The sequence below is a fragment of the Rhinolophus sinicus genome, chromosome 17, assembly GCF_057876585.1.
Source record: "Rhinolophus sinicus isolate RSI-liver-muscle chromosome 17, RSI-T2T, whole genome shotgun sequence".
Taxonomy (NCBI): domain Eukaryota; kingdom Metazoa; phylum Chordata; class Mammalia; order Chiroptera; family Rhinolophidae; genus Rhinolophus; species Rhinolophus sinicus.
In genome coordinates, this window is record NC_142517.1 from 135,481,944 (window position 1) to 135,499,879 (window position 17,936).

Genomic DNA, 17,936 nt, shown 5'->3' on the forward strand with positions numbered 1-17,936 from the left:
TTTGTCATGCTGTTACACAGCAAATGTATGCCTTCTTAGTCAATTTCTGTAAAACACTACTTCTTTAAAGTAGGTTTGGTGTTGAACTTGTTTTATCACTTTTTAGAAAGTTTTTATTTGTGTACATTAATAAAAGAAACATGGAAATGCTTCATTTTTTTGGCATTTGAGCATGATTAACATGTTCTAATCACTTCAGGGACTTTAGCAAGAATAGCTGCTCATGAGAATAAAAGTCATCCAACATATTAGAAGGTCAACGTTTTAAAGTACCAAGATTATGTGCAAGCACTTCACTGAAGCTCAATCAAGGACCTTTGCAATTTTCATTAGTGATGTAAATCAGAGTTCAAAAAGAAGGAGTAAATGTAATCCATAGTTTTGTAATTTGGAGTTGAGAAGTTAAAGGATAAAAAATAATATGATAATAGAATTCAAGGTCAAAGCTCATGAGTACTTAAAATCTAAAATAATCCTCTGAAATGGATTATATAGTTATGGAATATTAACCATGGGACCCCAGAAATAATAATGCTGCACAGAATCACTGCAATGTTTAGAGAAGGCACCATACTGCTGAAACGTGGCCAGAGATGTTTAGTTTTCTATTGCTCCTAATATTTAGTTATTTATTCATCCAGGTGTTACTTTCTGTGCTAGACTCTGAGACAAGACATATGTTAAAACATCATTATGTCTCCTCACGAAGATAGTAATGTACTAGCTGCACCAAATAAATAAGTATGTAATTGTACTATGGTTTGGTAAACTATAGGAAAGAAAAACACAGGAGATGCTTAACTCCAACTGAGCTGTATTGAGAAGGAGATTTATTTTTTTAGAGTCCAAAAATGTCTTCCCTATGGAGGTAATGGAAAACTATGGTAAATTTTATACACTGGAAACATAGTGCAATGTCACAAAGGAGAGAGAGAGAATGACAATTTTTAGAGATCTATTTGTAGTTCAACTTGATAAGGACAAAGAGGTTAACAGGATGCATGGTAGATATTTAAGGCTAAAAATGTAAAGATGAGCTATAACAAAGTGCTTTCTATGTGAGACAATGAATTTTAGAATTACTCTTGTTGATTATGAAGTTATTAAAATAACAAGATTCAATTTCAGTACGTACATACTTCTCTGGAAACAGTGTGGAAAGTGGGCTTTAGTTAAGGGAGAAATGGTGGTAGGAATAAGAGCAGGGCACTTCCTGAGTTCATCTAAAATGGGAGTGTAATATAGCCAGTGAAGATTGAGAGGAGTTAAAGACGAAAACTCAATTATTTGGAGGTAAAAGAGATGGGATTTATTGATAGAATTGAATATGAACTATGAGTGAATTAGAAGACTCCAGGAAAAGCCCATTGTGTAGGCTTGGGTGATGGTATGAAAAAGGATAAAAATAGGAAAACAAATACTGGAAATTTTAACACTACAACTAATAGGACAAATGTAATGCCCCCATATACTCATAAAGGAAATGAGCTTCTTTGTGAGTTGGTGAAAAGAACAATTTCACAGATAGAAGCATGGAATTACAGCAAATGCATGAACATTGTGATGAAATATTTTTGCCCTCTGACTACACAGGAAGCTCATATGTAGCAAGCATTCGTTCAAACCATGAATAAACATAGTAAGTCAAAAGGAATAGGTAATTAATTTAATTAATAAATACATAATATGTTATTTGTGTAAAAATGTAGGAAAAACACTCTTTACCCTTAGATAAAATGTTCCTTCCACTCCAAAGCTTTTGGTTATTGTATCAATTAGTATTTAGTATTTTATTTGTTGATTCGTGCTTTTTAATATAAATATTAATGGGGTTGAAAATAAGAAGTACATAATGTTGAAGTCGGAGTCCATGTTTGGGAATGAAGAGAAAGTAGTACTATATTTATGCATTAATGATAATTTATGAATTAATGTATTTATACAAATATTGAAAATATTTTTTAAAAGTCCATATTCTTGAGGTTTTGTACTAAAGCACAGATAGCTGCATGATATAGATGCCCAGACTAATTTGCCCATTCTTAACAAGGGATCTGTAAAACTTTATTTTTATATTCTTGATTAAAAAAATAAAAATAAAAATGGAGGACTGCCAATTAACTCTCAATTAGTTCAGCCACTTTAATCTGGGAAATGTCATTATTTGAAAGAAAAATAATTGAAAAAATAATGTATCTAAGTATGTAAAAGCACAAGAGCAAAGACACATATGTCCAGCATACACCTCTCTCCATATAAACATATTTTATATCTTTCAAAACCAGCTAGTGACTTTAATTAAATATATTATCAAAATATTATTTAATGTGCTTCTCAAAATGCTTTCCTTCCATTTACTATGTGGGAGATTTTGTTATCCCTACCTTAAAAATTAAACTATTCCTATTGCAGCAAATGATAAACAACTAAATAGGAACCAAAGGAGAGAATAATCAAACCTTTGATTTCTGAGTGTCCCATATATGTTTCCTATCATAGTAGGAAACTCATGTCTTTCTCCTTGGATCTTCTTTAAGGCTTAGTTGCTAAGGAGCGGTGGAGTGGATCATGACCTTCCGTATGAGTAATTCAGTCTTGAGGGAATTTAAATTAATTTTCCATATCTTTAAATTCAGAGATCCAAAGGAATCTCCTGTAGCAACCTTCTGACAATGGTGTGGTAGTACTGACAGCACAAAATAGAAAAGGGGAGGACTTCTAGAGCAACCAAAATGATAATAGTAAAGATAGGGGAAAATGAGGGAAACAGTGCTTTAAAACCATTCAAAGGAGGTACTCTAGGGTCTAATCTCTATACAAAAGATGTCTGAGGAAAAAAACAAAACAAAACAAAATAAGGATGAGTTTTCATCAAAGACATTTTTAGATTTTCACAAATTGCTTTCATAGCTCACACAAAGAGTCAGAAAGATATAATATTACTTGAAGGAGAACATACAGCAATTTACTGAATCTTCATCACTTCCATCTAGACAGTCATCATCACCATCACATTTCCACCGAGCTTGGATACAGTGTCTGTTTTTGCAACGGAATTCTCCAGCTTTACATATGTGAGGTAATACTTCTCCAGGATTAACTGGGTTAAAAAAAAAAAAAAAAAAAAAATCCAAGGTACATGAACAATACTAGCTAGCTAGCTACATTCAGTTCAATCAAGTGTAAATTTTGTTTTAATGACAAAATACTGATTCATGTCATTTTACAGAAAATATGAAAATATCTTAGAATCATAGTGTCAACAATCTCAAGAAATACGCTTTTAATTTTTTCTGAAAATAATTATTAGGAATTTTAAAGATTGATTTTAAGTCACTTTCACAAAAACAATAAATAATAACATCATACCACCTTATATTTATGTTGGGTTTGTAGTTTTACTTTTTAAAGGGCTTTCATTCATAATTTCCATTGAGCATCATGATAACCTATGAGGTAGGCCTGGAGAATGATTTTACTACTTCCGTCTTATAGATAAGTATACCGAAAGCTAATGAAAATGAAAAGACAAGGCAATAGCACACAGCAATGATGGCTATATTTACTTTGCTGGCCTGCAAGTGGGAGAAAAACTCAGGTCTGGTTAAATATTCAAGGAAGTACTAAATTAAAATAAAATTATTATACATGCAAATTCTATGGAGTGTTTTTCTCCATATATTCCATGTCCTTTAATCAAATGTTAGAAATTTAGTTAATTGGGATTTATTAACAAAAAGCCTAACTATTCTTCTGTTTTGTTTGAGTGGATTTGATAGAGTCTAGAAAGAAAAGGGAATATGTGGCAGTGGTTAAAGTAAATGTTTTATCTTTCACAGACGGGAAAAGGCGTTGAATTATTAAAAACTGATTCGTTGATGGGAAAAAACAAAAGCTAATCTTTCCATTCCAGTTTTAATGGCTGTAAACTATTTTGGGTAAGCGGTGTGAACTGATGAACTATCACAAAACCTATATACACTTCAATAATAAGACATATCAAGAAAGCATATGTGGCTTTTCCAGAACACTTTGTGTTAGTACTCTCTTAATTTTTGCATTTTCCCTGGTTCAAAGAATGGAGAGGGGATGTAACTCTTGAACCATAACTGCAGAGGATCTGTTTCAGAGTTATAAAGCAAGGTACAAGGCCTGTAGGTTGGTGGAGCTGGAAAACAAGGGAAAAGAAATGCTGCCCAATAAATTCAAACTCTTAAGCCCTTAAGGGAGAAAAATAATCAGTAAAGTGAAAGAAATATTTAATTAGTACAAAGGTAATCCTGTGTTTCATTTGTCTTCTTGCTCTTAGACAGCACACACTATATGTAAGGACTGCCAATATTTTTTCCCCCCGGTTTAACTCTAATCTTTCCAATAACAAAATGCTCTAGCAGTGATTTCTCTAATGATGTTATTTCTGTAAGGTGTCTTGAAAGTAACACATTTTGTAAATCTATAGACATGATAGATAGATAGATAGATAGATAGATAGATAGATAGATAGATAGATAGATAGATAGACAGATAGATTGATAGACAGATAGATAACAAATCCAAAATAGAAAATCACAAAAGTTTAAAAACAAAAAGCAAGGATCCTAGGTCTCCCACTCAATCCTTGGATGCTTTTCACAGCAATGCCTGGGAGTGAGGATGGGAATCAAAATGAAGTGAAAGTGCACTGAACAATACATCTGATAATCTCTAGGATCAAGTTTTTCTCTCAAAACCTGTGGAATTGATCACTAATAACCTGTATATTTTCCCTTCTTTTGAGTTTCAAGCCTGCTCAAATAGACCCTATGATTTTAAAGGGTGGTATAGTTTTCTTCCTTTGAATCCATATAAGCCCAGCTTAAAACTAGGCACTTAATAAATAGTTTGATTAACTTCTTCTCTACAGTTATTAAGTTTAACAGTCTCTCAGAGTTTTTTGTTCTTGTGGTTGTTGCTGTTTGTTTGTTTTTTGTTTTTCAAATTCCAGTTAGACAAGACAGCTGATTTGAAATGTAATCAGCTTCCTCTCCCACTTAAGTTCAGCTTTAAGATTTTTTTCTAGTCTCTCTACAGTTGACTTCAAAGAAATTGTAAGTCAATCCTGTTATTCTATAAATTAAGGATTGCAAAACCCAAGAAACCATCAGCTCTCTTTTGATAACAATCCCATCAATTAAAAAGCTTGGCTTTTACATGGTGATTTGGACAAATAACCCAAACCACAGTTTTAAGGAATGATCAAAGATATCCATATACGAGGGTGAAATTATAATTGCTTCTGAATAATTTTATGTATATTAAAGAAAATCAAGACATCTAGGGAAAGACTACCCAAGAACATTTATATTTTAAAACTAAATATCCTTTATCATAATTAATTAATTTAGAGATAAGTTCTTTAAGTCTACTTAGAATTCAAATGTTTTTCAAGTGACATTTAGACTATTATTATGGAATGAATAAAGATAGGCATAGTTTCCAAGCTTGTTTTAAACATGGTTTGAAATATATGTTGACAATTGGTTATTTTTAAGTGATATTTGCTAGTACAAATGTGGCAATTTTCAAAAACAGATAATGGCAATGTGTAAAGTTTCATCTTCATTTTTTTATAACAGGTTATGAATAATTGCTTGAAAACCAGTAGTGTTAGCCTCTTGAAATAATTTCACCTTTTTATATTTAGTGCTTTTGATACTAATGTATATCAATGTCATTAATATAGATCGATGTCACTGTACAAATTTAGGCATACCTTATATGTGTACTAACAAATATAATAAACATTTACAAATATCTTTGACATTTTAAACTTTGTCTCCAGTTTCTCTAAATTCTCTGATTTGTTGGATGAGAGGCATTTCTCCATGGTGTTTTACATGTTTTGTGTCTTCTTTTATTCTGGACTGTTTTTCAAGGACACTTATATAGCTAACAGCCTTGGAAAACAGCCTTCTAGAGCAGAGAGCAGGTGTTTTTCCTTCACCAGGACAGTAAAGATAATGTCTCCCTTCAGAGCAATGGTTGGGAAAATTTTCTAGAAGACTCTTAAGCTCTTCAGTTGTGACACAAACTAACTCTGTGTGCAGAATCCATGTGGGTCTGCTTGTATATTAATTATCCCCATATGATTTGGGGGTGTGGTGGGGGTAAGAGAACCAATGTGAGCATGAAGTTTATGCTTCTGGCTGTGTCATGAGTAATATAATTCTTTGTATCTGATCCAGAAATGGTGTGTCTTCTATCAGAATTTATGAGACTTTGTCAGGCTAATATGGAAGCTTGCAACTAGGGTAAAAGCTCAGACCCCTCATAAGCCAGGATATAATAGTAAATAATTTTTCTTTTAAGATGCTAGGTTCTGATTTTCCAAAGTCTCCCAGGACATATGGCAGCATTAGTTTATTTCAGCCCTAAACCAAGTCGTCCAGATGTGATCAGTAGTTATGTCACAGAAAAAATAAAAAATAAAAACATATTATCTACGCTATTAGGTTTGTCCAGGATTCATAATGATAAAAGACAGGTTATGTTTGAGCTAACAGTGTCCATTATTAAGAAAAAACTTAATGAGCTAGGTGATAATCTAGATAAAATGGCAGTTTAGATATTCAAAAAACAGTATTTTCTCCAGCATTTACCTAACTGAGTGGAACTGGGTACAATGTCAGCTATAATAGCACTCAAGCTAATGGCCAGGCAATCTACTAACATTTGTGAGAATCAACAAGATTACCAAGCAACTATATTTGGCGTCACATAAGAGATCCAATAATGCCTATAAAAATAAGATTAGTATTCTTGTACTTTGTACAGACTTCTATGAGGGAGTTATTTTAAATCATTTTTACACATTTAAAATTTCCCCTTGATATTCTTGAATGTAGGAAGAACATTGGCACACTCAGAATAGAACAATGCTGAGAACAGAATCAGACATGGATGTTTAAAAATTCTGTAGGCTGGATTGATAATTCTACATTACAGCCATTATTGTAGTGAGAGATTCTATTTCAGGGGACTGGATAAATACTTCATGAAAACAATATGACTTCAACTGGCTCAACAGCTAATGATCTTCTCTGATCACCCAAGAACATAGATTAATTTAGGTTAATTTAAGGGCAAAAAGACCAACATGTAGAGAGAAAGAGACAATGATAAAATTTCTCCCCACAACCAAAACAGTGTATGTATAGGAAAAGCTCCATGCATGTCACTTTGTTCCAACACATAATATGACTGAACCAATATAGCACTTGAGAGTTTGGGTGGAGTCATACGTTTCTTTCAGTATATTAACAAATGTTAGAATTGCAAGCTTTGATTCAGAGTTGTGCTTTGCACTTGAATTTGAAAACTGATGCAAAATCTGTGGTTCTGCCATCATGGTCACTAGTAGAAAAAATATTATAACTGAATCTCACCAGTAAGAAAACTGACAAAGTAATAAATAATTCTTTAACTTAATCAGGATCAAAAATAAAATTGCATAAATCATGGCATGCCTGGAAAGGAATTGCCGGTTCTCATGCATCCTAGAATACTTACTGTTATAGCATTGAAATTAGAAGGCTTCCATATGACTCATCAATACATTATAAAGGGAGATTGAATCCTAGAATTAATTATTTTCTTTGGTAAAAATTGGCAGAGTGATGGCTGGAGTTAACAACCAGATCACTATGAAGTAAAGGAAGAAACCCTGCTAATTAGCTTTTATTTTCATTTGGTTTTGAATTATCTCATATTTTTATCTCAGCACAGCAAGTACACTTAATACATATGTTCTTGACCTTGATTTAATAAGCTGTGGTGCCCATGAATAAGTGCTATGTTTCTAATTTTGCTTTTGTTCAACCCTAGAATGATAATCTATTCTAAACTAATTCTTATCTCCTCTCTCAACTGATGTTTTGCTGTTGACTATTATTAAGATTATGTAACATTAGTCCTAGTACAAAAAATAAAATAAAGTGTTCCTATTGTTCCTGCAAGTCTCACACTAGAACATGTTTATTCGTTTAACAAATTGTTTATGTTTGCGTTTTGAGAGTGCAAAATTTCTAACTATCCCTTTACTTGAGCACGAAGAGAGAAAAAACAGAAAACTTGAAGTTTGTCTTTTAGACCATAGCGGGGTGACCTTTCATTAGATAGAGTGGTCTTCTGAGCAGCCAACCTAAGTGGTACATAATCTTCTGTGATTTCCTATGCACAGAAGGCCATAAATATTCATCTTGATGGGGCTTCTAAACTTTTTACTGCCTTCAACTTTTTACTACACATTAGATTGCATATATCCTAGAACATAAGGCTTGTCACAGCTGAACAGATAAATGGCTCAGCCACAGTGGAGTGCTGTTTTTGACAGAGGAATATATCTGGTGTTCCAGAAGGTGAAGAAGGTCACAGAGTACCACTGACATAAAATTGTGCAATCCTACCCTTGGATGACCAATATCTTTGCAACGTTTAAGTTGCTCTCGTGGGAGTAAGATATATTGGAAAGTTCTGTCTTTTCTTTCAGGCCACTAAAGAGAAATCTAAAGAATCACTGCCTCATTACTCTAGAAAAAATTATCCTGCTATTTTAAGAAATAGTAACTACCATCTTTTTCGGAGTTTATTGTACTTTCTTGGGATTATCCATGTGCTCATTGATTAATTTTGTATGTTGTGATTTTTGTCATACTGGCCTCAAGATAACAAACAAACAAACAAACAAACAAACAAAAACTCACTTGATAAATGATCAACCGGCTTTACATATGCTTCTCCAAGGAAGTAAGTTCCAAGTTACTATGCTACACTTGGACTCATTTCTAATTGTGAGAGAATTTGACCAGGAAACACAAAATTCTCAAGGACAAAGAGTCCAGCCTACTCTCATTCTTGATTCCTTCCAGGCATGGCATTAGAATTCATCCTTAATCAATCATGTAGCATGCTAATATTTTTCTGCTGGGTGAATGCCACTTCTGGCATAGCCTTATGCTGCAAGTTCATTGAGAAACAAACGCTGGTGTTTAATTCTGGCCTGACCATCTGCCAGTGGGTTTTTTTCATTTGATGTCAATTCAATGAGGATAACTGAAACCAAGATGATCATATCTCAATGGTTGTGCATGTATTTTTGTTTTGCTTGTTAGCTCAGATTACAAAGCTAATCCAGTTGAGAGCAGTTCACAAAACTATTATCTAGCCTAAACTAAATCAGAATCCCAGAGGAATAATGAGAAGTTAGTGACACACTGATAATTTGTTTTGCACTATATTATGCAACCATGGATTTTATTTGTAGTCCTTTTTCATTTTAATTTCCTTATCTGCAAATTAAGACTAACATATCCTTAAACAACCTTTACCATAAAAAAGTAGAAACTGGAATAATTTATTTAAGCACACTTTGAGTTCTTTGCAAGATATTATTTACTATATTATGTCTCTTGATTTTTACATTTGAAAGAAACTTGTGCAAGTTGCATACTATATTAAAGATTGTAGAATTTTTAACAGCCAAATGCAAAAAATTCTTAAATAAAAACACACCTGTTTTTATTAATTTATCATTGTTTAGTGTAACAATTATAGATGAAATGATTTTCTTTCTTATCTTCTTGTATTATGTTGGTGTTATTTACACAGAGATATCCAGTGATCAATATATTTTCTACATAAATATTGACATAGGTATAAATATGCCAAGTAATAAGGAGTTAATAAGTTTATAATTAGGCATAAGAATGGAACATAATTTGGAGGCCATGATCCAGATAATTAAAATTCATACAAAATTTAAAAACTAATAGGAAATTTAAAGCTTAAAAAGGCATGCAGGTATTAATACCAGATGTATATACATTCCGTTCAGCTTCCCACTATGAAAACAAAGATGAAGAGTGAAAACTCAAAGATCCTGAGAATTCAGACTCTTGATCATTCTATCAACACTGTCGTAAGGAAACTGACTTTTTTTTTCTTTTTTTTTTTTTTTTTTTAACAAAACAAATAGGACTAGATTTGGATATTAAACCAGAAGTCTCTCTAAGTTATGTCACTAGAATTGGATAAGCCTGTGTATTTTAAGGTAGGAAGAGCGACCCTTTGCTGCTGCAGTGCTGACTGTAAGGTCTGTTCCTACAAAAAAAAAAGAGAGAGAGAGAGAGAGAGATTGAGAAAGAGAGAGAGAGAGAGAGAGAGAGAGAGAGAGAGAGAGAGAGAGAGAGACTTGCAGTGCATCCTAAAGAAGAAGACTGGGGGTAGAGCAAAGGCAGGATGAGGCCTGATAGAGGTTTATAAAGGTTACTGTGTGTGTGTGTGTGTGTGTGTGTGTGTGTGTGTGTGTGTGTGTGTGCATTTCATCAGTTCAAGATGTAAAAGTCATTTAGCTGGGATAGAAATGACCTTATTTTATACCAGGAAAATAATTTTATATGAATCTGTGGTAGAAATTAAAAATTAAACTAAGAAATATGCACATAAACCATACATTTCATCTTCATAGTTAAGATAATAATTAGCTTTGCAGGCAACTGGACTGACTTTATGTTGTTCAAAGCAATGCTTACTCCCTGTCTATCGAAAATTATGGTTCTTAATGATCTCCTTTGATGATAAATAAACAACTAAATAAGAACTGTAAAATAACACCACAGAACAAAGGAAGGAAAACCACCTGATGATTCCCAAGAAAGTATACCTCAGAGAATTATTTTCTACAGGAATTATCTTATATGTAAATTTTAAAATCCTTCTAAAAATGAGGAGGAAAAACAAAGCTTGGCCAGAGATGTAAAATGTATACATATTTTAAAAAAGGAAAAAAAAACTATTAAAATTATGCTGATAACTACTTTGAACACCTCTTGTAATTGCAAAAGTCAAACATGACGTATTCATCTTTTGTTATTGGTATATATTGAGTATTACCATTAGTAGTTTTCCTTTTTTAAAATGTGTATACATTTTTTTGTCTATCTGTCTGTCTGTCTCTCTCTCGTTCTCTCTCTCTCTCTCTCTCTCTCTCTCTCCACACATACACATGCACACATACACACACACACCCTATTGGTTCTATGTCTTTGAGGAATCATGAGTAACACACAAATCAAAATGTAATCATTCCAGAAATGTTTATATAGCAATCAACATCTGCAGGGCATTGTTACTGTGCTGAAGGGAAATGGTATGTGTAGAGAAGATACATTTCAAAAGGGACCCATTTTGATAACAAGATGCAGTAAATTGAGGAAGGTCAGCAAAAGTTATAAAGTAATTTTAATCCAGGTTAATCAATGTAGTTAATTCACTATTTTGTCAAAGTCTAGAAATTCTCTGGAAGTCTCTTCTTTACTTCTTTCCTTGCTCTTCACTATCAGATATAAATAACTGAGCTTAATAAGCTATTTACAGTAATTTAGGGCCTATGATGTGCATCACCATTTCATCTATGAACTACACATTTTTAGGTTTTATTGATATTGAGGTTCCATAACAATTTTATTAAGTATTTTCTTCTGCGGCATATACTTATTTATTTTATTAAACTACATGCAGCAGGCTACTCTGTAAAACTTTGTGCTTATCATTATTCATCTGTACATTAGAAATTAATTCATTTACTTATTTGTAGTCTCAAGGAAATTATACCAAAGTACTTACCTGAATTTCTCTAAGTTTGATTTTAATTCCTTTGGTTGTATCTGCTCCCGTTTTTCAAAATGACACACATGACCAATGAGTGTAACAAGAAAAGATACTTACATGTGCAAGTTGTCCCATTTTCATCTAAAAGTTGATTATCAGCACAAGCACATACTCGGCCTCCTGGAATGGCCAAGCACAGTGTGCTACAGCCACCGTTATTTACTCGGCACATGTTCTCGCCTGCAAGAAGAGTGATGCACGTTGTCAGAGAACACTGCTTCCATCCAAAGTTAGCCCGCTCTTTTTAGGAGATATATGTAGGCATAAATATGCCTACATATATGTGTATATGTGGATATATATACATATGTATATTACATATCAATTATTGTAGTCAGAATTCCTATTGAGTCCTTAATGAAATTCAGAAATGTTTGAAAATATATGGTGTACTGGTACATGAGAGGACTTAGCATGTTGGTTGTAGGAGACACAGGTCTGTGTGCAGTTAGGTACCAGGAGAGAGGAAGAATAGAGAAGACAGAATGGCTTCTAGTCAGTTTAGGATCATTTCCCAGATTAGTCCTAGTGGACTCAAGTCTGAGATCTTTGGAAAGTAGATCACCAAGAGGTGAAATGTGGCTTTGGATACCAAGTGAACAGAAAACAAGTGAGCCCTGGGGAAGGGGTGGGATATTTTTCCCTCTTGTGCAAGGAGTACATTGGAATTTCTGTGCATTGAGGACCCCAAGGAACACAGACTATATGTGAAGCCTTAAAAATGAGCAGCCTTGCTAGTACTAGGAGAATGTACAATGCACGAAGGTAAAAGTGCTGTCCCATTGGATCTAAACAGCAGAGGCACTGATGAGGCATGACAGACATCAATAAAGCAGTCACAAGGAGAAATTCATAGGCTATTATTTATGTACATATGGGAGACACCCTTTGGGATTCGGATATAACTGAGGTAAAATTTTGAAGAGACTAGAGACTTTGTTTTATAAAGATGTAGGTAAGAGTAAATAAAGTTTGGGTAATCATTATTTTGATGCCATTTATCCCTACAAGTTGGAAAGGCAAAGAGGAAAGTGTATTTTCTTAGCTATATATGTGTAGAATAGTTACAGAGAACTCTAGCAATCCAACTTGCAGTGAAAATGTCAGAGTATTTTACACTGTTAAGTTTTTCAATGTATTATTAAATGACATTTTGATTATATAAGAAGATCTTATTCAAATTTTAAAAATAAAGAGCTTTTAACTACTTGGACATATATCATAATATAATGATTAAAATTGCATTGGCGGTTAAAGCACAAGTGCTAAAGAAATGACTAAAGTGACAGACTAGGTTATTTTATTGTGAGCCTCAGGGGTTGGATGTGCTATGTAGAGATTATAGAGAAATGAATATTTTTTAAAAGCCCTCAATATGTTGCTATATGCAATAAATATTTAACTGATCCCTATAGATTATCATGTGCCACAGATCAGAAGAAACGACCTAAAGTATATAATCATTTTTGTATTATTCTGAAAAGTAAATTATATTTGTTATGTTTATAAAAAATATACGTGAAAGCTAAGGAAGTTAATAATTCAAGATAAAGCATCAATTTCTAAATTTACAGGATAATTATGCTTAGCTCAGCCTTTTTCCAGCAGCAAATGCAGAAATTTTTTAAGCAGCTTCCATATATAGTCATGTTTATTTCATGGTCATGAAATAAAAATATAATACTTCATAGGATGCTTTGTTCTATGTTATGCACATTATATATAAGATTAAATTGTATATTCAATATTTTAGTAGCATTTAGATTCTGTAAAATTAGAATTCAAAATATTTTGAGAAATATATGAAGAATTTAAAACAGAAAAAAAAGTACTGAAAACAATATATTAGGACATATTTTTATATTAAAAATAACTGCTAAATATATTTCAACTTAATACCATGACTGATACCTACCAGTCTCACTGAATATACACTTGAAGTAATTAGAAATAAATTATCATTATTCCAACTTTTAAATATATCCCTTTTCTGTGAATACTATATACTAAAAGAGAGGAATTGGCATTTGTCCTGTCATGATAGAAATTCAAAACCTAAATTAATTTGAATATTTCCACATTTGTCATTGAAATTTCTTAGATTTTATTTTTATTTTAATAGCATTCTAATGTATTTTAAAATTTATTACTTGAACATATTTCCAATAGCGCTCATGTAATACATTTTTATTGAATTTCAAAATCTTACAAGACTTTTCATATAAAAATATTATCTTGAAAAAATGATTAAGTGACTACAAACAGTGTTAAAATGGGCAGAGGACCTGAACAGACAGTTCTCCTAAGAAGACATACAAATGCCCAGCAGATATATGAAAAGATGCTCATCTTCACTAGCTATTAGGAAAATGCAAATCAAATCCACAATGAGGTACCACCTCACACCTGTTAAACTAGCAATTATTGAGACAAGTATTAACAAGTGTTGGAGAGTCTGTGAGGAAAAAGGAATCCTCATATACTACTGGTGGGAATGTAAATTGTTACTATGAAAAATAGTATGGAGATTCCTCAAAACATTAATAACAGAATTACCATAAGACCTAGCAATCCCTCTTCTGGGTATGTACCCCAAATTTTTTACAACATTTATTTCTAAAGATATATGTACCCCTATGTTCATTTCAGCATTATTCACAGTGACCAAGACATGAAAACAACTGAAGTGTCCTTTGATAGATGATAAAGAAGATGAGACTATATATATATATGTGTGTGTGTGTGTGTGTGTATATATATATATACACACACACACACACACACACACACACACACACACACAATGGAATACTACTCAGCCATAAGAAAAGATAATAACTGCCATTAGTGACAAAATGGATGGATCTTGAGAATATCATGCTAAGAAAAATAAGTCAGACAGAGAAATAAAAAGAAAACAAACAAACGTGATTTCACTGGTAGCTGGGATATAAAACCGAAAGCAAGAAATGAACAAGACAAACAAACAAATAAAAACTCATAGATACAGACAACATTATGTTCATTACCAAAGGGAAACTGGGGAGGAACGGAGGTTGAAACAATTAAAGCAGGTAAAAAATATGGTGACAAAAGGAGATCTGACTTAAGGTGATGAACAATACACAATGCAATATACAGATGATGTATTATAGATCTGTACACTTGAAACCTATATAATTGCATTAACCAATATCACCCTCAATAAATTTAATACAATTAAAAATTACACATAAATATCAATAAAATAGTTTATAAACATTGACAGCTATCATTATTGAAAATCCATTAAGTACCTTACTAGGTCTAGTTACGTAAAATATTTAATTTAATTAAATTTTATTATACACTCATAAGGTAGGTTTTTATCTAATTTGCAGGTGGGGATACCGAGGATCTAAGTGTTTCAATGACATGTATATGACTTTTCTAATATCTAGAAATAAGAAAAAAATCATTGTTGAAAATAAGGATTTCATATAACGATTATTTATTTATAAACTGTAATAATAATAATAATAATAATAATAACTATTATCATTAATCCTAAATTGAAACAATGACTTATCTTAATCTAATATGTACAGTGGAATACTAGATATATATGGTATATGTTTCAATTTATTTGTATTTTCTTTAATTTCTCTCTTTAATGTCTTACAATTTTCTGAGTACAAGTCTTACTTGGTTAAATTCTTAGGTTTTTGGGGTTTTTTTCATGCAATTGTAAATTGGATTTTTTTTTTTTTTTTGATAGTTTGTTACTGGTGTGTAAAAATGTAACCAGTTTCTGAATATTAATTTTGTATCCTGCTACTTTACTAAATTCATTTATAGATTTTAACAGTTTTTTGGTGGAATCTTTGGGAGTCTCTATACATAGTATCATACTGTCTACAAATAATGACAATTTTGCTTCATCCTTTCCAATTTCAATGTGTTTTATTTATTTTTTCTTCTCTGGTTACTGTGGATAGGACTTCCAGTAGTATACTGAATAAAAGTGGTGAAAGTAGACATCCTTGTTTTGTTCCTCACCTTAAGGTCAATATTTTTAGCTTTTCCCCATTGAGTATGATATCAGCTGTGGGTTTGTCATATATGTTGCGATATATTCCCTGTATTTCCACTTTGCTGAGAGTTTTTATCATAAATTGATGCTGGTTTTTGTCAAATGCTTTTTCTCCATCTATAGATATGGCCATATGATTTTTATATTTCATTTTGGTTATGTAATGTATCACATTAATTGATTGCAGATACTGAACCAAACTTGCACACCAGGAATGAATCCCACTTGGTCATGATGTATGATTTTTTTAAAGTATTGCTGAATTCTGTTTGCTAATATTTTGTTGAGGCTTTTTACATCTATGTTCATTAAGGATATTGGCCTGTAGTTTTCTTTTTTTGTAATGTCTTTGTCTGGTTTTGCAATCAGGATAATTATGACCTCTTTAAATGACTTAGGGAGCCTTCCCTTCTCTTGAATTTTTTTGAATAGTTTGAGAATAGGTGTTAATTGTTTTTTGGATGTTTGGTAAAATTCACCTGTGAAGCCATCTAATCCAGAAAATCTCCCCCCTTGGGAGCTGATTCAATTTCACTAGTAGTAATTTGTCAGTTCCTCTTTTCTGTTTCTTCTTGATTCAGCCCCGAAATATTGTATGCTTTTAGGAATTTATCCATTTCTTCCAGATTGTCCAACTTGTTGACATATCGTTGCTTATAGTAGTTTCTTAATATATTTTGTATTCATGTGGTGTCTGTTATCACTTCTCTTTATTTCTGCTTTTATTTGAGTCCTCTCTCCTTTTTCCTTGATGAGTCTGGTTAAAGGTTTATCAATTTTGTTTATCTTTTCAAAAAACTAGCTCTTGACTTCATTGATCTCTTGTATTTTTTCTCTTCTTTTTCAGCCTCTATCTTGTTTATTTCTCCTCTAATCTTTATTGTTTACTTCCTTGTACTCACTTTGGTCTTTGTTTGCTGTTCTTTACCCTGTGCCCTTAGTTGTAAAATGACACTGTTTGAAATTTTTCTTGTTTCCTTAAGTAGGTCTGTATTGCTATAAATGTCCCTACTAGGACTGACTTTGCTGTGCCCCATAGATTTTGGGTCATTGGGTTTTCATTTTCAGTTGTCTTAAGGTATCTTTTGTTTTCTTCCTTGATCTCATTGTTGACAAAATCATTATTTAGTAGCATGTTATTTAGCATTCAAGTGTTTGTGTGTTTTTGAGTTGTTGTTTTTATTGTTTTTTGTTTGTTTGTTTTTTCTTCTAATTGATTTTTAGTTTCAAACTGTTGTGATCAGAGACGACAGTTATATGATTTCAATCTTCTTAAATTTATTGAGACTTGTTTTGTGGTCTAACATGTAGTCTATCTTGGAAAACCTGCTATGTGCACTTGAAAAGAATGTATATTCTGCTGCTTTGGGATGAAATGCTCTGTACATATCAATTAAATCCATCTGGTCTAATGTGTTATTTAAAGCCGCTGTTTCCTTGTTGATTCTGTCTGGAAGATTTGTCCATTGGTGTTCATGGGTGTGAAACCCCCTTACTATGATTGTGTTACTGTCAATCTCTGCCTTTATGTTAGTCAATATTTGTTGCATATATTTAGGTGATCCTTTGTTGGGTGCATCAACGTTTATAAGGGTTATATCCTCTTGTTGGATTGATTTATCATTATGTAATGTCTTTCTGTCTCTTAAAGTATTTGTTTTAAAGTCTGTTTTTTCTGATATAAGTATTGCTACTGCAGTTTTTCTCATCTCTATTTGAATTAAATATCTTTTCCACCCCTTTATCACTAAAAGTTTGTCTTTCAATCGGATGTGGATCTCTTGTAGACAGCATATGCATGGGTCTTGTTTTCTTATCTATTCAGCTACCCTATATCTTTTGATTGGAACATTTAATCCATTTACATTTAAAGTGATTATTGATAGGTACATAATTATTTCCATTTTAATTATTCATATTTTTATCTTCTTTTGTTTGTCTTTTTGTTTCCCCTGATCTTCTTAAGGAAGTCATTTTAATATTCCTTGTAATATTGACTTGGTGGTAATGAATATGTTTAGCTTTTTCTGGTCTAGGAAGCTCTTTATTGCTCCTTCAATTTTAAATGATAGCCTTGCCAGATAGAGTAGTTTTGGTTCTACGTCCTTGCTTTTCATCACTTTGAATATTTCCTGTCCCTCCCTACTGGTCTGTAATG

General features: G+C 32.3%; 1 protein-coding gene across 4 annotated transcripts in view; it reads right to left on the reverse strand.

Annotated features, from left to right (window-relative positions):
- The window catches only part of LRP1B (LDL receptor related protein 1B), a 1,805,568-nt gene that overhangs the window by 729,939 nt on the left and 1,057,693 nt on the right, over nt 1-17,936 (reverse strand). For all 4 annotated transcript variants that reach the window (XR_012497488.2, XM_074335779.2, XM_074335774.2 and 1 more), the window contains exons 15-16: nt 11,764-11,886; nt 2,960-3,100 (exon numbers count right to left, since the gene is read on the reverse strand). Coding sequence is in view for 3 of the 4 variants with exons in the window: in XM_074335779.2 (XP_074191880.2) it covers nt 2,960-3,100; nt 11,764-11,886 (264 nt within the window). In the remaining variant the exon portion in view is untranslated. The remainder of the gene's footprint in view (nt 1-2,959; nt 3,101-11,763; nt 11,887-17,936) is intronic.